The 19,892-nt window shown below is 50.2% G+C and overlaps 1 protein-coding gene and 1 long non-coding RNA gene across 9 annotated transcripts; one reads left to right on the top strand and one right to left on the bottom strand.

The window, feature by feature from the left end:
- Window positions 1-112: 112 nt before the first annotated feature.
- On the bottom strand, window positions 113-17,332 carry UBAP2L (ubiquitin associated protein 2 like). 8 transcript variants are annotated; one of them, XM_053475057.1, is made up of 29 exons: window positions 17,263-17,332; window positions 15,677-15,797; window positions 15,507-15,584; window positions 15,189-15,299; window positions 14,610-14,778; window positions 14,202-14,297; window positions 13,578-13,623; window positions 13,392-13,492; window positions 12,766-12,840; window positions 9,999-10,051; window positions 9,535-9,620; window positions 9,284-9,455; window positions 8,750-8,951; window positions 8,388-8,650; window positions 8,084-8,253; window positions 7,387-7,576; window positions 7,178-7,232; window positions 6,661-6,838; window positions 6,379-6,445; window positions 5,795-5,978; window positions 5,584-5,672; window positions 5,197-5,250; window positions 5,012-5,093; window positions 4,693-4,910; window positions 3,674-3,779; window positions 2,954-3,070; window positions 2,355-2,422; window positions 1,881-2,072; window positions 113-658 (listed from the first exon to the last, which is right to left on the bottom strand). In XM_053475057.1, the coding sequence occupies exons 2-29, from the start codon at window positions 15,758-15,760 to the stop codon at window positions 563-565; spliced, it is 3,402 nt and encodes a 1,133-aa protein (XP_053331032.1). In that variant the 5' UTR covers window positions 15,761-15,797; window positions 17,263-17,332; the 3' UTR covers window positions 113-562. The 8 variants fall into 8 exon arrangements, with proteins under 8 accessions (XP_053331032.1, XP_053331034.1, XP_053331035.1 ...); XM_053475059.1 differs by having other exon boundaries at window positions 5,197-5,244; XM_053475060.1 differs by having other exon boundaries at window positions 12,781-12,840.
- A 235-nt stretch (window positions 17,333-17,567) lies between these two features.
- LOC128504868 (uncharacterized) lies at window positions 17,568-19,031 on the top strand. Its single transcript, XR_008355495.1, has 3 exons — window positions 17,568-17,607; window positions 18,630-18,696; window positions 18,788-19,031. It is a non-coding gene; the product is annotated as an uncharacterized LOC128504868 (long non-coding RNA).
- Window positions 19,032-19,892: the final 861 nt, after the last annotated feature.

Here is a 19,892-nt window from a genome sequence, read left to right as displayed (position 1 = left end):
CACTGACTCTACGATTACCCCTGCGGTGCTGTCGCCCCCTGGCGTCCTGGGCCTGGATAAGAGGAGAGCGGCGATGACTCCACACAAGAAGAAATGTGAGAACGTTGAGAAATTCAGCTGTGTTTTCCGTTTATATACAAGACACGTTTATCCATTAAATTTAGAACACAGTACAAAAAGAAACACATCAACTAATCATAGAATGCAGGTTTCATAGCGATCCATCCTACGTATACAGAAACTGCGCACAGGATGGGGCCTCTTCCTCCCCCCTTTTGGTTACCTCCACAAAAAAGGTAAAGAAAGGGGAGAAAAATAAAACAAAAACAGAGGAAAATAAAACAAAAAGGCCAACCCTCCCCTAAAATAGCCAACATTTCAGAACCTGACTGCAGAAAACAGGGAGAAAAAATACAAACTCTATATTACATATAACGAGAAGAATGGAGAGGGTAAAGAGGGCCCTGTATGGGGGGGGGTTCTCTATCATTTTGCTGCTCCGGTCAACACTTCGCCGTCACGCAATTTTCTTTGGGGGCTGGAGGGGGAGCCGTTCCTCAGGCTAGTTGGTCCCCCAGCTGTAACTGCTGTACGCAGACTTGTTGGCCTGAGATTTCTGTGCCATAGACGCTCCCTGGGTCCGTTGTCCAGCGCCACCCTGTGGAAAGACCAAGGCAGTGCGATCAGTTATTTATTTATATGGTGGCCATACAGTCAAAGGGTCTGGCAAAAGTAGAACTTGAAAAGACAAACAGAGACATCAGGTAAAGAGGGCCCGTCTGGCAAGCTTACAATTATTGAATATAATGTTAATTCTGTAGTTCAAAGAATGTTCATTTTTTTAAGCTCCCAAAAACTGCACCAATGCTCAGCTCCGTTTCCAAGAATCATCCATCTTCATATCCAACCAAGAGGGCAAAATAAATCCGAACACTCTTCTAGTTATAGCCCCCCTTATAATGTGGGGAAATACCAGCATTAAAGCGGACTCGTCACTTGCACAGCCGTTAAACATTGATCTATACGGTACGCAGCTTGTGTAATGAGAAATAGCCACGCTGAATAAACCTCAATTCTAACTCCTCCCCCGATGGCTGCAGCAGCCAATCAGCTTCCACTATTACTCGATGTTATACAGGAAAACGGGGCTAGGGCATCAGCCATTTAAATCTTTAAACACCAGTCTGTTAAACATGAAGGACTGCCGCATCAAGGACTTGCGTAAGTGGCAGGCCCGCTTTAAAGGAACGTTGTGACATCAGTGATAGGGCACTCCACAGCGTGGGACAGGAAAACCTTACACCCAGCTCAACATCACCGAGTACATGCGATATAAAGGGGCACGGTGCTCTGTATATCGTGATAGGTGACACCCAAGTTACATTTGCCATTCACCAAGCTGCGGCACAGGAGGGAGGGTGTGAAGGTGATGTTGGGGCATCTGTGAGGGGAACATCGTGTGGCCTCTCCCCAGGCGGAGGGGTGCAGCGTGACGTTTTACCTGCTCGCCCTGCAGCAAATGCCAGCACAAGATCTGCAAGGCAACCGGACAAGCAAAATAAAGGGACAGATGTATAGCCCCACAAAGACCTGGGACAGTCATGCCAAGGTGGACGGGCAACACGGACTGGGCAAAAGTACCCTAGAACAGTGTGAACTTTTACTGTCTAGAGGCAGGCAAATAAAAGCCATGCTGAATAAACTTAACACTACTGGCTAAATGGAAGAGTTTGTAGCTGTGCTTTTTATAGCAATAATCAGTTTTTAAGTTATTTTTGGCCAGGCTGGCAAACTAATGCACTTCTAACAGTTCTGGGGCTCGTAACTCCTGGGGCCACGCGTGGCCCCGGGCATTCACTGACGGCGGGGTGGGCAGTTACCTGAGCTTCCTGTTGGAGGTGATGGTGGAGGATCTGGGAGTGAGGCTGCTGATGAGGAGGAGCTAGGATGTGCATGAACGGAGCTGGGGGGTAGGCGGCTGCCGTAGCTGGGTTGATAGGGCCACCGCTTCCTAGGGCCGAGGGCAGGTTGAAAGATGTGGCTGGGGTGAATCCCTGCTTCTCGAAAGATTGCTGAGGAATTAAATGGGAAAATAAAATAAATGAGTTTAGCAAATCGAAAGCGCACGCATATTACACGAAGCCACCGAGTAGTTTCCCGTATCCCGGGGTGCGCGGCTTTGCTCTGTAATGGTGCTAGTGACGTGTACCCACTCAGACCCTACACAATGTTCAGCCACTGGCTGGGCGTCCTGAAAGGCCCCACATGCGGAATGGCGTGCTAGAATAACCAATGGCACTGACACGGCATCCTCGATTCACACAAGCAGCCGTATACTCCCCCCGCAAACATACCTGTGTCTTAGAATAAACAGAGCCAGAGATGTCAGGCACTCCCGTGTTGCTAGAGGTGACCGACACACCTGCAGGGAAAGGCGACAGCGAGGGGCTTAATAGCGTAATCGGGGTCCATATACTCGAGGGGCTGAGGGAGAGAACCCTTTACTGCTGGGAGACTACACCGGTCCATACCCCACGTACAGAGAGTATAGGGGGGCTGAGCTTGCACGAAAAAGTCTCGACCTCGTGGTGCTTTAAGATTGATGGACTTTAGCGGTCACCACAACAGCCATCTTTCCACTATTCACGCTATCCGCAGGTCGACCCAAGCGGTCCTTTATACATATACACTAACCTGCCCCGATCAGCAGTTAGACCCCCTCGCCTGCAGACATTCAACTACCGCGAACATGCGATTAAGTCACATACGTGATGGGTTCTGGCGAAAATCCCTTCTAAACAGGGCTGAAGGAATGTGTAGGGTTTGAGCAGGTGATACGGGGAGGAAGAGGTGCCGGGAAGCAGAGCATTTGTTAGGGAGGCCAACAAACCAAATGCAAGCTGAAAGCAGAGCGAGCGAGAGAGCGAGAGAGAGACAGACAGAGAGCACTTACCAGCGCCTGGTCCATTGGTGGAAGCAGCAGCAGGTTTAGTCTGAGCAGCAGAAGCCCCAATAAATGCACCCTTACAGAAATCCCCCACGCTGGACACCTGGCACAAGTCATCAAAGCCTGTGAACAGACACAGCCCTAAACATCTGAAGCGACACTCGCAGAACCAGGGGGGCCACGGACACCCGCCTCTCCCCACAGCCATACGCAAGCCCTAAACGTGGTCACTGCCGCGGAGCTCCGTTACTACTACCCTCGGGGCAGACTAGGGCTGAGACACCCCCAGGTTTGAACAGCCAGGGCTCCTGGTTCATCAGCTTCTGCTCTAAACTAAAGAGCGAGACCCACCCCAAAGTGGAACAGGATGGGGACACACAGAGGACCCCCACCTGCTGCTGCTCAGACCACCATTAGGGACAGACGCTTTGCTGTGGGGAGACTTTAGAAAAGAGGCAAAAAACAAAACAAAAGGGGGTGCGGGAGAAGAGAAACCAAAGTGTTCAGCCACAAGGAAGATACACAGGGATCTTTGCACTGGCAGGAGACACAGGGGGAGATCCACACAGCGGCCCTTTAAAGGAAGCATGTGAGTAGCACCAAGCCATCAGAGCTCATCAGCATCAATCTAAAAGGCGCCATTGTCCTGCGTGCAACCCTCAAACCTTGTTAAGGCTGTCCTAGCCGTCAATACCGAGCAAAAGGCGTCCGCGGCGTTTGCCTTACCTGTGCTGTATCCGTGGGACCCGTAGCTCGGGGCTTGCTGGAACGCAGCCGCTGATGTGTTCACACCGACATTCACCCCGTGCTGCTTGGAAGAGGTAGGAGCCACCTAGGGGGAGAAAGGAAAACCCGTTGGGGTGAAGCCCACAAAGGCAAGAGCGTACCGGATCTCGCCAGAATACCCCAGGAGCCAAGGCACAAAATAAAACATCAGCGGACGCCTCTCACAAAAAAAATATTCCACGTAGATACGATTCCTCGAACTAGAGAGATACATACAGTGCCAGCGTCAACAGTTCCCAGCTTAAAGGAATCCCTCCAAACCGAGCAGCGAACATGATAGCCACGCTTCGTAACGCATTGCGGCTTCCAGGACATGGTTACTGTAAAGCAGCCCTAACATTCCTCATTTTACATACATGATCTCCAGCGGAGGCCGCGGTTTCTCTTTGCACGGAGAGTTCTCTATTATTGGACCCAAATAACGTTTTTTTAGACGTTGCAGAGAAGGATTGCGATGGTCACAATACAATGCGTGGGGTAAAAACATCAAGCCCCTACCCCAAACCGAAGGCAGACAAGAAATCTCACCTCACGGGGGGAGAACGCCCCTCGCTAAACACATCCGCAGAGGGTGCCGCCGCTGGGACAGCGAGGACCAAAGAGAGCTAACCGCACCGACATTAAACTCAAGCCAACCTTGTGGCAAATACCCTGCCTCAAAAAAACTTGAAATCATTCTGATATAAAACCAGACTCTTCTGACAGCCGAGGGGAACAGCTCGAGAAGAGGACATCAGGCAACTGTTATTAAAAACACTTTTATTTAAGAAATTTTTTTACAATCCGGCAAAAGATATTTATAGAGGAACGTTACAAAAACAGGAGAAGGAAAAAAAAAAAAGGATTCCCGGGTTACCCCAAACACGTGGGCATATCAAAAGGCGGCTCTTTATCAACCCCAGGTAGCCGGTGAGCAGCGCTTCAGGGGCCACTGGCTATTTATGGAAATTGACACTCACTGGGAACACGGCAGGCGTATACTGGAAAGTGCTGGGCAGACCCGGTACCCCGGTGTAGTAGGGCAGGCTGGTGTAGCTGTAACCGGGTGGCAGGGCCGGATTGAGGAATGTTTGCTGCGTCGTATGATGGCCTTGCGTCTGGCTCTGCTGCGGTTGCGCTAGCGTTGTGGCCGGAGCCGGGGAAGACGCGTCTCCACGGCTGAACTTGGCTAGGTCACCTATAGAAGAAGAGATGGCGGCGGTGTTAGCATCAGACCAGAAGAAACACACGGGTTACCTTATTCAGAACCCCATGAAGGTGGCCGGCGGCGCACGCTACCTGAATAAGGGTTACTCGTCAGGCTGGCATCTCTCCCGGTTAGTGGAGTGTTGGGCGTCGGGAACGGGATGCTATAATAATCCTGGAGGGAGAAGATTCCATACATTAAGCAGAATTTACACTAAATGCCGGATGAACACAGTGTCTCCCAACCGCAAGGGTGTGCGCGCATGATCAACACTTACTAAAGGAAACCTAGTCTGCAGCATTTGGAGGTCGTCATAACCATAAACCTGTGGCTGGGAAAAAAGTGAATGTTAGAAAATACTGTAATGTTAAGGTATAAACAATTACATTCAGGGGTCATACTTAAAAATGTAGTGGATGCATGGCACCACGCTGGAGCAGATAAGAGTAAAGAGTAAAATTAAACATGGGTGAGACAGGCATAAGAATATTTTGTATCAAGAGCCGAGTAAGGTTTGAAGAAATCAGTAGTCGGCTCAAATCACACGTAACCCAAGCCCCCTAATGTTCTAGCATGTGCTGCCCGTGGTAGCCATGGGAAGGAGCCAGGAAGGGTTGGCTGGCATGCACACCATTAAAAATGCACCATCGCTACAGGCACTTACGGGATAGGCGTGTAACAGACCAGGAGCCATGATGTATGGATTTGGTAACAGTGGGGGAACACCAGGAGGCAGGTTCGGGGGAGCTTTACCTGTAGGACACGAACAAAGTTATGACATCATCAGCGGTTTAAGTCTAAACGAGTCATATACGGGATTATGTTACAATACGGTAATAAAGCGACACGTGTGAATCCAGAGTAAGGTGCGTTACCAGACGTGGAAGCGATAGAGTTCCTCGTGGATGGGGCAATGGTGGAGCTGCCGCCCATCTCCAGCCGCAAACCGCCGACATTCAAGCTGGAGGAGGCAGGTGGGGCGGAAGAGACGCTGCCGGAGGCGGTCGAGAAGGTGGTGACGGTCGGGTGCAAGCCGGTATCGCTCTCCACGCTGGTGTGCTGCAAGCCAGAACACAAACGGTTAACGTACGAGAATCCCTCATTTATACAACGCCAGGCCCGATAAAGGACGCCTCAGAGATCCTTATGGATGGCAATTATCTGTAACGCTTAACGACCGATGAGAATCCGACAGCATGAAGTGCGAGACATCCTCTACTACTGGGATTATTCAGAAACAGCCTTTATACAAAGCAGGGAACACGGAAGCCATCAGTTGTACGGACGCCGCACCACATTCAGCCAATAGACGGGTGAAAAGCATGCAGGCAAATCCATGTTGCTGTAGCATGCGCTGTCCCCCCTTCATGGCCACGTTAAGAGCCAGGAAGGGTCTACTGACATGCACAAGGAGACACGATATAAGACGCAGAACGAGGTCTCCGCGGCACGGACTTACCAGGGGTGTAGACACCGATGTCCTCACCGTCGATGGCACAGAAGCCTGATGCTGAGACGATAACGAACTGCGGGAGAAAAAGGACACGGTTACAATATTCACCCCATAAGCGGAGGGCGATCAGCACCAGATTCCCGCAGAACCCGCTAAACAATTTAATCTGAGCGCGAAGGTAAAGGTCCAAGTGTGATTGTAATTCACCAGCCGATGATTATATATACATACATATATTTATTTGTATCTTTAAATACTCCAAAAATCCCAAAACAGTCCCATATCTACCTGCTGAGCTGCGAGGGGGCAGGGGTGGTTTGCAGATCCTCTGCGTGGCCCGAGCTGCTCATTTGTGAAGAGTGCGGGGCGGCTGGGGTCGGCACAGACGGCGCAGACACGGCGTCAGCGAAGAGAAAGATGCTGCCGGCAGACGGCGAATCTGCTTTTACGGAGGCTGCAGAGGGAGCTGGAAAGAAAGAGAACCACGTTGGATATCTCACTCTCTCCAGGACTGGCTCCAAGTTCAGTTAAATACCCAAAGAGTGAATTTTAAAATGCGACTGTGTGGGTTGTGCGAGATCATCCGGCAACAGACAGCCGTCTTTTCCAGGCAAACCCCGGTTGCTGTGGCACGCGCTGTCCCCCCTTTAAGTCTACATGAAGTCAGAAAGGGTCTACTGGCGTGCACGGTCCCTGGCAGGCAATGCAGAAAGCCAACAGTCCACCAAACGTGTCCCAGACTGCCGTATGACACAAGCGAACGGGACCTTCCATCCCAATCCATTGCTGTCGGGGGTGCGCTTACCTTCCGCTGATACAGGAGCCTGCAAGGCGGGAGCCGGCACCGAACCGAAGCCATTCTGCAGGGAGAGGCAACAAATGTCAACTCGCAGAAAAACATTTTTTTATATATAATGAAGACAGATTGTATTCTGCCAGGACGTAGACGGCAAAGTCTGCCACCTGGCCAACCGGGTCCCCAGGGGTAAATAAATCCGCAGCGCGTGCACCCACCTTGGGCTGGCTGATATCCTTCTGTGGAGAGGAGGAGATGGGGTTAGGGTAGCGCCGGGTCTGTGTGGCCCGCTGCTCATATAGAGGGCCCTGGGTGCTGCTCTGCGAGGTAAACGTTCCCGTCTGTATACCGCTGCTCTGATACGCAGACTCCGGGGTCTGGCTGCTCACCACAGAGCTGACCGTCTCACTGCGGAAGTAAACGAAGCTTAAACGGCGCCAGCGTGAAGGTTCATTTTTACAGAGAGAAGACAACAATGTCCATGTCTGCACAGCTGACAATCCAAAAGACTGAGGCAGTTCTGATGGGTCTTTCAGCGCAAGCCATTGCTGTCGCACAAGCTGTCCCCCCTTAATGGCTACGGAGAGAGCTAGAAAGGGTCTACTGTCGTGCGCAGAGAATCGGTGACCTTGTTGGGAGAATGCGAGGACCAGCTGTCACTTAGAAAATGGAAGAGCTTACCGGTTACGTACAGTGCCCCGGCAGCATAAGGGTTACGGGGAGCAGGTGTCAGGAAGAGGAACGTGGATCACATATACATGGAAAAGGTATTTATAGCAATAGCCACATCCCCGGTGCCATTCATTATTCTTAAACAGTAACAGTAAAAGTGCATCATTCAAAAGGCTCAATATGACAATATTAAGGGAAAGCAGGCAATTCTAACACGCCTGGTTACTAGACGGGAATCGCTACCTCGTGGGGCTGGTGTACAAGCTATCCTGCGTCTGGCTCACGGTCACGTTCGTAGTGGGGGACTCATACTCTGGTAAGACCGGCTCGGAGCCAAATTGCAGGGCCCCAAACTGCAGGTTGAGCCCGGAGATGTCAGCTGTCCCGGGCATTTCCACAGCGAGAGCTGGAATCTGCAAACAAGAAATCCATTACTAAATAGACTAATATATAACCTCAAAATCAATGAGATTCTGGAATGGTGAGCACAGTGTGGGAACCCCAAAGAAATAGCCCAAAAGCCAGAAGGGATGCGCCCCGTGTGTACCTTGGATGTAAGCGAAGCCTTCTTCTTCTGCGGTTTCATCTTGTGGTGCGCAGGCTGGGGGCTGCTGGACTGGTTGTCCGAGGATCCCGGGGACATTTGGGGAGCAGAGTTGGGTTTTGTAGGCAGAGGAGAGGATGGGCACACCGGCACCGCTGACGGAGCACTGACCGCGGGCGTCTTCTCCTGCAGGTACACGTCCATCATGGCAGACGCCGGGGGGAAGCTCTGGCGCTTGCTGAACGGATCTGACGAATTTTTCAGATCTGTGCAGACACGAAAACAACGATAAGTCATAGCTAATTTCTTGAATTTTGTTGGTACCCGCGATTACCCATAAGTTCTAGTAACAGGAGCCAACTTACCAAACTGCCCCAGCGACGGGGGTTGTGCTGCTGACCCGAGGTCCCATGAAGTGGTGCTGCTACCATCAGACTGGGAATGCTGGGCTGCCAGCTGCGCCAGGGCCTGCGCCGTCTTAAACTGCTCCAGGAACTGCGAGCCGGTGCTGCTGCCGCTGCCGCCTTTGGGCTCACCCTCGCCGAAGCTCTTACTGAGCATGCTGACCTGCAAGCGAGGGGAGGCACATCTATTAAGCACCATCACTGCAGCCATCGCACCCAAGTCCTCCATCTTCAGGATGGCGGACAACCTGTAGTTTCCACAATGACCCATCAGCCAAGTAGATGCGCTGACCGTTACTGCAGGAAACCTTTTCGTTACTCTTGCATGCATTGTCCCCCCTTAATGTCTACGGAGAAGCCAGAAAGTGTCTACTAGCATGCTTTTAAAAACTTAGCAGTCCAACGGCGAGACCTTATCACCGAGATCTCGCTCATGGGATTCTTGCGACAGACTTAATGATACAACATGACGCTGTAAGTGTGGGGTCTTCTTACCATGCTGTGATGCGAGAAGCCACCCCCAGGGCTAGCCTGGGAGATGGGGTTCTGCTTGGAGCTGCTGAATACGAGGGGCTGAGACAAGGCTGCGTTTTGAGAAGACTCCAGACCCGATGCCTCGTTTTCTGCGGATGAAGGACTCTTTCCCAGCAGCACGGCCAGGTCGATCCTAGAGCAGATCACACGGTTTTAAGATGACGCCGTACGCAGAGGCGGCTAAGACGTGAACGCACCGACAAATCGCTTACCTCTGCCCAGCGGTGATTGTGACACTTTCAGAGGGAATGGGCGCAGACGACACGCTGGAAGCTGTGAATATCTTGGTCTCGGAAAGCTGAAGGAACACAAACAAAAGAACAAAACATACAATTAAAGCTTTACACCCTTCAGCGACAGATACAAGGGGTCAGGAGAAACTGTTAAGGGCATGTAACGGACTCCTCAACAGCTACATCCTGATCCAGTCCTAACAACGACCCTCCGGGTTCCACAAATCCCACTAGCAACTGCGGCATAAAAAAATGGAAAGGGGCGCAGCGAATTTGGACTGGGATCTTTAACCCAGCGGACACAGCTATTATCTGGATCAGAGACGCCAAAAAACAGGTTTTCCACCTGCGTGGTGCAAATTGAGCTTACTCATCACAGGAAAGGCCTTGTATGATTCTCTGTGACCTGGAGCACAGAAATGCTGAATGAAGGCTATACTCACATCTTCATTCCAATCGTCTGTCCCCCACTCCTCGCTAGCTGCCCTCCAAGCACCTAATAGGGACACAGAGCGCAAGGGGTTAACACCAGCTCGGCCAAGTGACACGAGCTCCTATTTTACACCTTTACCAGCGACAGCCGAGCGTGATAACTAGGGCTGCAACTAACGATTATTTTAATAATCGATTAATCGGCCGATTATTTTTTCGATTAATCGATTAATCGGATAAAAAAAACAATATGCAAATTTTTCGTTTATTTAAAAGAATTTAATGAACTGGATGTTAAAAAACAACTTAAAATTTACATTAACATTCTTATTTTGTTATGATGTAATAAAAAACAATATTTTCAAAGTACAAGAACCCAAACACAATATTTATGAAACAAAATAACCCCAAACATTCTGAAAAGAGGTGGACTATTACTGTTCAAGAAACTTTGCCCCAGCACTTTGCACTTTGCACCCAGCACTTTGCACCCAGCACTTTGCACCCAGCCCTGGCACTTTGCACCCAGCACTTTGCACCCAGCACTTTGCCCCAGCCCTGGCACTTTGCATCCAGCACTTTGCACCCAGCATTCAGCACTTTGCACCAGCACTTTGCACTTTGCACCCAGCCCTGGCACTTTGCACCCAGCACTTTGCACCCAGCCCTGGCACTTTGCACCCAGCACTGGCACTTTGCACCCAGCACTTTGCACTGTGCCCCTGCACCCAGTCTCTAACTCTGCCCTGCACCCAGCCCTGCCCCCACATTCTGCCCTGCCCCCACACTCACACTCTGCCCTGCACCCACTCTGCCCTGCACCCACACTCACACCCTGCCCTGCATCCCCACCCCCACTCTGCCCTGCACCCAGTCTCCCACTCTGCTCTGCACCCACACTCACACCCTGCATCCCCACCCCCACTCTGCCCTGCACCCAGTCTCCTGCCCTGCACCCCCCACCCCCACCCCCACTCTGCCCTGCACCCCCACTCTGCCCTGCACCCACACTCACGAACCGCTCTGTGCGAATGGAGCCACTCGCACAGAGCGAACCGCTCTGTGCGAATGGAGCCACTCGCACAGAGCGAACCGCTCTGTGCGAATGGAGCCACTCGCACAGAGCGAACCGCTCTGTGCGAATGGAGCCACTCGCACAGAGCGAACCGCTCTGTGCGAATGGAGCCACTCGCACAGAGCGAACCGCTCTGTGCGAATGGAGCCACTCGCACAGAGCGAATCGCTCTGTGCGAATGGAGCCACTCGCACAGAGCGAACCGCTCTGTGCGAATCGCTCTGTGCGAGTGGCTCCATTCGCACAGAGCGATTCGCTCTGTGCGATCTGTGCAGAATACTTACCTCCGGAACGCGTCACATCCGTCACGTAGCTAGAAGGCGGAGACTGCAGAGCATGTAGCAGAAGCGGGGAACGCTCGCGGAGGTAAGTAAAAGGAGCCGAGTGCTCCAACAACGAATTGATCACTCGATTAATCGATAACGGAAATCGTTATCGATGATTTCCGTTATCGATTATTATCGATTTTATCGATTCGTTGTTTCAGCTCTAGTGATAACACCCATCCGGCACAAAGCGGCCACCGGCTTCGTTGGAAACGCACATTAACCGTCAGCCCCCCAGCCGATGAAAAGCATGTCGGGTTTGTGGTTTAACCCCTTGAAAAGCCTAGAGCTGAGCAAGGCTTACCCGATCTGGGTCTGGACGAGGTTTAAAGCACAAACTCATTGCCATTTCTACCAATTTTACAATCTGTGATGATTTCAGGACATGGGGGCCGCTGCAGTGTAGATTGTGAAATGTATGTAGAGCACCCGGTATAGAGGTTTTAGCGGCTGGGAGACGCTTAACTATAGAGAGCAACTCAAAAGGCAAAATCATACATGAAGCAGCAGAGAACGGATTTGCTTCCCTTTGTTTAACGGGATACAAAGCCCCTCTCCGTCAGGGCCGCTTTAAAACACATAACAGAGTTTGGGACACCGCAGACCAGTCCTAGAGGCTTATTCACTCAGCAGGACTAAAGCCAGAGGCGAGCTGCTTACCGCGCAGCCTGGACTTACTTCGAGCTGAACTCTGCTGCAGACACCAGCAAAACCCTGAATATTCATTTCCAAATAAACATTGTAATAAAAAAATATTAACTTTAAACATCGCCAGATAATTTTGGCATTCATATTTTATTTTTATTTTCCACCTCCGACAAGGAAGTGAAAATACAAGCTTCAGTTTCCCGATAAGATTAAAGTTCAGTTCTTTATATAGCTGTATTATATGTATACCCCCAAAGGCCGTTGTATGAAGGCACATGGAGGGGGGGGGGTGTTTACGTATGATGATGCGTTTTGGGTCAAAGTGCTACAAGTTGGAGAAGGCTGAAGGAACGTTTCACTGGTTGCTATGGTTATTACTTATCATGGCAACTCGCACCAGGAGAGCTTTATACATAGTTTAAAGTCTGAATGTATATACGGTGTTTAAGCCTGGGGGGATCCTCCTGCATATTATCACCTTTAAGATACTGCGACTCGTCAGCGGACCAAAATATTCCCAAGTAAACTGTCCTCGTCTACCACCTTGGCTGGCAGTCCATGCCATGCTTCTACAAGTAGGTAGACAGGTACCTACAAATCTGTTAGAGGACTTCCTCCTCTGTTACAATTCCTGAACAGCGCAGGAAGAGTGCTACACGATACACATGATAGAAATTAATTCAGGAGAAAATCAAATAAAAATGGTTAATCAAGGGGCAGTTTGGGCACCTGGATTTTTCATACCAGGAGCAGTGGAAAATTTTCGGGGATAATCTGACCCCTCACCCCCAATGTAATCAAGTCCTGAAACAAAAAGGGAAAAAAAAACACAATCAGATTGAGGTGAACTGCTGGGGGTCTTCCCATATATACCCCGGGGACACGGGTCAAAGAACTGCCCCCATAAACACCGGAGATTAAAGGGCAACTTACAGAGCGCACACAGATGGCATGAACAAAAAGGTAACGTGACTGGCGGCTGCACGTTTAAACCAAACCAGGATCTAATATACTGGCAGAAAAAGAGAGACCACCATTAACTCACTGGTCACCAGCTACAGGCAAACCCCATTCAGAAAAACCCCAGGATGCGGATGGTGGGCAAAGAACGCAAGGGTCACTCTGTCCCATTTGGTAAGGAAAGCCCTAAATGTATTACGAAAGCCAATTATTTTTAACAATTAGCTTCTCGTGGGGTCCGCCCAATAGACAATCTGGGCTCCAACTACGTCGTGCAGCAGCCAGTCAGCTCTAACCTAGCGTGTTTCTAGCTACAGGGAACACGCTTTCTACGAGCAAAGCAGCAGAAATATTAAGATGCACGGCGCAGCTCGGTGGGGAAGAAGGTAACCTACTTGTCCCATCATCCGGTTCAAAGGCATTGTTCCATGTGTTGCTGTTCCCATAACTGTCCTCGGCACTGGACGGCTCTGCATAGTCTGCAGGGTTAAAGGTCCTGAAAAAGAAAAGCCGTCTGAGAAAAGCACATCATATTTCCTTGGTTCCATTAATCGGAAGCTGGGACGGTACCGGCCACTTACCCCATACCCTGCGCAGAAAAACGGCCACCTCTCCTTCCAGATCCTCCTGTGCAGGGAAAAAAAATAGACTGTAAGCTCTTGGGGACAGGGTCTCCCATTATACCGCTACACTGTAAGCGCCTTGGGACAGTGTCTGCCATTAAACCGCTAGACTGTAAGCTCCTTGGGACAGGGTCTGCCTTTATACCGCTAGACTGTAAGCTCTTGGGACAGGGTCTGCCATTATACCGCTAGACTGTAAGCTCCTTGGGACAGTGTCTGCCATTAAACCGCTAGACTGTAAGCTCCTTGGGACAGGGTCTGCCTTTATACCGCTAGACTGTAAGCTCTTGGGACAGGGTCTGCCATTATACCGCTAGACTGTAAGCTCCTTGGGACAGGGTCTGCCATTAAACCGCTAGACTGTAAGCTCCTTGGGACAGGGTCTGCCTTTATACCGCTAGACTGTAAGCTCTTGGGACAGGGTCTCCCATTATACCGCTAGACTGTAAGCTCCTTGGGACAGGGTCTGCCATTATACCACTAGACTGTAAGCTCCTTGGGACAGGCTCTGCCATTATACACTCTACTTTGAAACTTTTGTGGGCTCTTTTTGTATACTCTGTTCCATTTAAGCAGCGGTACCTCTGCCTCTTCCGCGTCCTCGACGCCCCCTATCTGTGCCTCTGCCAGATGAGCCCCCAGTTTTGCCGCCTTCCAATCCATTCTCCTGCGCCCGAACTGAAAGACAGAACATGCGTTTCATACATACTGTCACAGGTAGATCCCATCGCAAGTGTGTCACGCTCGTAACATGGAAAGAATCACAAATAATATCAACGCTCTGAAAGCAGGGACTACAGTTAAAAAATCAACCTCAACTCTGAATTTATGCGACGCTCTCTTACTCATTCATCAGACAGCAGGCATGTTTTATACATTGAAAATAAGACTTCAAGGTGAACCGAGTCGGAGATAACGGAGAAGTGCGAGACGAGTGTGTGGGTTTACTAATTGTGTTCATATTTGGGTCCCAGTGAGACAGTGACTTACACTCTCTGCCACGGCTGCTCCCCCGGCCTCTCCTAGGTGCTCCTCCGCGCCTCCGGCTGGCATCCCGCTCTCTGTCTCTGTTCTCCCTGCCCTCCTCGTTGGATTCTGTCTGACCCGTCTCTTTCTGTACAGAAACCCCTTTCTTCTTTCCCACCATTTCCCACGAATCCTATGGAAAAATGTTGCACAGAAACAATCGTTCAGCATCCTGGTGAAACCTGCCCATGAACACAACTTAACGTGAAACAATCTCACTTTAAATGTGCTTCCTGCGGCTAAATGGCACGTGGCTCATGGTAGAAAGGACACGGGCTAACACAGTAAGTACATACAAGCTTTGTACTGCAGATCAGGCCCAACATTATAGCGGACACACAGGTCTCCAAGTCAGAAAGACCTCTGGGATGGCACGATAAATGAGGAGAAATGTACAGAAAGCCTTACAGCAGATGTAAAACTACAACTCCCATGATGCTCCGAGAATCATAAGAACTGGGGAGCTACCTATTAGCAGCCTCAGTGGTCTCATTTTTGGTGTATTAGGAAGAACATTTATTTTAAATAGAGTATCATAATTACAGTGTCTGGGTTGCCTTCCAGCAAAACATTGATGGCTCGGGTGACGTCCCCATTGCAGTCGTGCAGCGCGATCACACACTCGTCCTGATTCTTCCCTGTGATGTCGATTAACTGCAAGGAGAAAAAAAAATATATACCCTTCTAATCTAAGATCCACTAACCTGACGTGCAGCGCTCTCCAGACTGCAGAAACTTACAAAGAGCCACGATGACATCGAACAGGCAAGTTGGCGTACTTCAGACAAGGATCGAGAGAAAAGGGCACGATCCGCCGGAGACGCTGGCGCAGAGCAGCAAACTCTCCCGGAGCAGCCTTACCTTTCTGACATTTTCCTCGAAATCTGCATCGCTCTGGTCTGAAATCATCTGTGCGAGTCTGATCTGCTCCGCGGTTGCCTTAAAACAAATCGCAGATAGCTAAGCAGGCATTCGGCGGGTAATAAAGACGCTGTCCGGAGGCTGGCGGGCCGGCGCTCGTCAATTCTTACCTGTGGCCTTTGCTTGTGCTGCGTCTGATTCTGTGTCTGTTCCCAGTTGCCCCGGGTGCGGTTTGTGGCCACCGAGGTCATCATTTACAGTATATACAAATAACAGTATTTACAAGTTACTCTGCAACGACAGAACGGAGGATTAAAGGCCGAGCAGAAGAGGCGTTCTGTTCGCTGTCGGTATACACTGTGATGCAATAGCGAAGAATCCCATTCCCAATTTCTACCACCCAAATCTAAATTCAATATTTAACCTTCACCTTCATTCCAATATGGTCCGATTGGCCAAGAAGCCCTCCCACAGAGAAGGATTCGGCCCAACCCGTCACCAGAACCGGGCCAGCGGAACAAAGTCTCCTGAGGAATGGCTAATATACGGGCCAGTGGGGCTGCCATAGATGCCAAGAGCCTCGTAGATCCCAGAAACAGGATTCTTAAAAGGCACAGCTGGGGTTTCTTAAAATAGCCCCGAGCCGCACACGGCTTAAGGAGCAGAGAGGCTAAACCCCTTCTTTCTCTCCTATACGAAGTAGTTGCCCCAGGCAGCAGCCCAAACTGCCCCATGTAAAAAGCAAATCCTCCACTCCCATCACTGCGAGGAAGCTGCATCTGCGCAGCGAAAGGGCACAAGACCCCCGCCTGTCACCCCTTACACTGCTGGAAATGGGGTCATCTCACAGGTCCAATGTACAGGAGACGCGCCATTTAGTGCAGTGGCCACGAAGACACGGCACCCACGACATCATGTTTAATGTCACTTTCTCTCCCGAAAATAACCCTTATAATAGATGACCCTAAGAGGCATCAGTAAAGCCGCTCAGCAACCCAGAACCTGCCGGCAGATCAGATCCGTACGGACCGCCTAGGCTGTAAAGACTCTCCTATGCTGATCTTGCGCATGTTTACATTCCCTCACTGTATTAGCCAATACCACTTCAGCTGGGAGGCCGTTCCACTTACCTACCTCCGTCTGTAAAGTAAAATGTCCCTGCACTACACGTAAGGAAGATACGTTAACGTTCTCGTGCGTTAGGCACGAGTAATCGCCTGAAAATATCGCAGGAGATTTAAACATGAAACATATAAAAAGCACAGAGGGGGAGCGAGACAACGCGCCTACCGAGACCTTCAACCCGGCGTGAGGACGGTACGGAGACAGACTGCCGTAATTAACTCCCTTCTAGCCAGTCTTGGGCTCCTCACCCCGTTCTATAGAGCCCGGGCATTGAGCGCATTATTATGACGGCAGGCAAAGCCCGCACTGATATACCCATGAAGAGAGGAATCACTGCCCTGCCTTCCACCAGATTTAAAAAAATGGTTTTCGTGTCGGTGTCTGGAAAACAGACCGGGGACTGGCGGAGTCGATATCCGCAATGAGGCCACCTTGTGCGGCATTCCCTCTCACTGCAACCCGCGGCTTGGACCCGGCCTAGTAGGCCGCATGGTGGTCAGAGAACGTGCGGCTGCGGGGACCCTTCACTTCTCTCCCCGGAGTCACTCTCACCCCAAGAGCCCGGTATAGTCTTTTTCCCTCTCCCCGGTTCCGGTCTCTCAGACGAACGAGAACAGAGCCCCGTCCTTACCTGCGGCTCCTCCGCTCTGACACCACGTGACCTCCTTACGCGCCGCCCCCTCTCACGTTCTGTCGCTGGCTGACGTCACCACGCGCGCCCGCTTTCCAGGGCTCTTGCGCTTCAAAACTCCTTTGACTGCTGGTTGGTTGATCTGAATGATCACGTGCTTGAAGGGAAATCTATGCGAAGCAGTGTCATGTGACGTTGGCTTGTAGTCCAGTCTGCGGATTTCACCGTACCAGGTTAACGCCGCTGAACTACAAGCCCCAGAATGCCACGCGCAATAGACTAGGGCACCGCTTCGCGCCTTTTCCAGAGCAGTCTCCTGACTCCTGTGAGGCGGGCGGCAGCCGGGTAGGTGCGGGTGTGTGAGTGCGGTCTGCTGCACTCCGTGTCCCACGGTCTGGCATTGGTGTGTGAACGACTTGCACAAACTCTGGCCCACGGAGCTTGCACTCTACCAAACGTAACATTCCATTTGTCTCATGACTCACACCTCATGGGTCCCTGGGGGGTGGTCGGGTCCTTTGACAGAATTTTAATACCTCATTACTAAATGTCTCACTTCCTTCTAATATTAATTTCCTTAAAGTATCATTACTTATTGGTTGATATAGCGACAACATATTCCATAGTGCTGTACCAGTGACACCTAAGTATATATTGTAGTGCTCCAGGGCGGTTCTTTACTTTACATTTCAGTGTAATATAATTTCTTATTATATGGTCTTCGAATCTCTACCTAGGAGGCCTCAGAGTTTCTCAGGGTCTCACAGTCTGTGGCCGATACCTATTGGTATCCCTGCTTGAATACAGGTGACTCAAATGTTTAATGACAAGTCAGTTCCATGACGACTGGTATTGCAGCCACACATATAGAATCTTTTATTAAAGGCTTAATAATTAGGTTCTCGGGGTCCGCTCCTTCATTAAATTCCCAGGTACGTGAGACCCGCTTGCAGGTGCGTGTATCCCCCAGGAGAGCACGCTGCAGGGCAGACACGGGGCACCCGCGTGCATCCATTTAACGCAGCGCGGAGGTTCACCCAGCGTTATACCACCGCAAATACACATCATGCGCCATAAAGGGCACGATAATAAAAATGACAGGGGGCAGAAAATAAGCCCGTAGAGCCCGGGGGGAAAAAATAAGCTTGTAGAGCCCAGGGCAAGAAACCTACATGAAGTTTGTAGACTTTATCCGTATGCGGACTTTATCACCTTGCGTTACGTGACAGAAGCATGTGCAAGCCGTATAAGCAGAAGACATTTGATCCATACATCTTCTGGGGTAGCCTTTTCCTCCTGCTTGCTGTCTTTTTAATCTATACCCTTGGAACGGAATATGGTACTAATTGCTGCTTTTTAAATCCCAGGTGATTGTACCGTAAGCGGTGGAGCGAATCCCCCCCGAGTGGGGTAACATAATGCGGAACGTGTTAGGTAGGTTCAAACCGCTTACCGTAATTACCTCAAAAACAGCGAAACCGGTTTGAGTAAGGTATTGAGTTATGTTTATGGGTTTCTATTGCAGCTCGGTCTGAAATCTCATATGTAAGGAAGGCCTCTCTTCCGATCGGGCCGAAGACAGCCCCAGGTAAAGGAACGCATTATGCATTCTTGTTTCATCGCCAATAAAAAGACCTAAGACGGCTATGTTAAATTGCAAATTTATTATAATATTTCTTTACCATACCTGGCTGAGGCAGGATACAACACTAGCATTCTGTCTATATAGAAAGAGTAAAAAATAGCTTGCGTGGTTAACTATATCTTTTATAAAATATAAAAAAATACGTCATCGGAAGATACATATTTCATAAGGTAATAAGAGATGAGCAGGTTGCCATCGACAACGGAGACAGCTCTGAGCACGCGACATGGTTATTATATATTACTGTGAATCACACACAACGTCGTCACGCCAGGATGTCGTCAGATGAGCAACAGACAGGACGGGTTTTATCCGCGGTCATGTGACCTGTTACGTGTCATGTTAATGGTTGCACTGGTAAATGACGTACCGGGTCTGACCCCGAGAACTCACAATTTGGTAAATAAAACATCTCTACTGCGTTTCTCCATCAAGTTCACATTCTAGAGGGGACCAGGGTTACAGCGACAGCTGGACTACAACTCCCAGAATGGAAGCAATCGACATTTTGGTGGCTGCAGTCTGGTGGCAGCTTTTCAGGGCTGGGTTTTGCCATTAGGTATAACTGACCATCCGTACCTAGCCGTTCCAGGAATGTAAATTATTACTATTTATTATTATCTTTTATTTATATAGCGCCCACAGTTTACGCAGCGCTTAAATTGAGGTCATTGTTGAAGGCGCGCATGCGTACTAGGTGCTGTTATGGGCTCGAGGTGCTTTAGACAGCGGTGAGGCATTGTGCCTTTGGCAAGTTACCCCACCAGGCAAGATTGTGAATGGTGGGGACTCAGGAGAACATGGGGCCGCTCGGCGGAATATTTCACGTGGAAACCCTCTGTAGGGCACAGGGAGGCTTCGTTCTTTGAAACAAATATGGCCGTTCCTTATAAAGTGTATGACTGCGTCTCTGCATAAGACCTCATGTGCAAATCATATTAACATACTGGGATGTCTGATGATGCCACAAAGTTAGAGGAACCAA

The sequence above is a fragment of the Spea bombifrons genome, chromosome 9 (assembly GCF_027358695.1).
Source record: "Spea bombifrons isolate aSpeBom1 chromosome 9, aSpeBom1.2.pri, whole genome shotgun sequence".
NCBI classification, from domain to species: domain Eukaryota; kingdom Metazoa; phylum Chordata; class Amphibia; order Anura; family Pelobatidae; genus Spea; species Spea bombifrons.
This window is presented reverse-complemented; position numbering and strand designations above follow the sequence as displayed.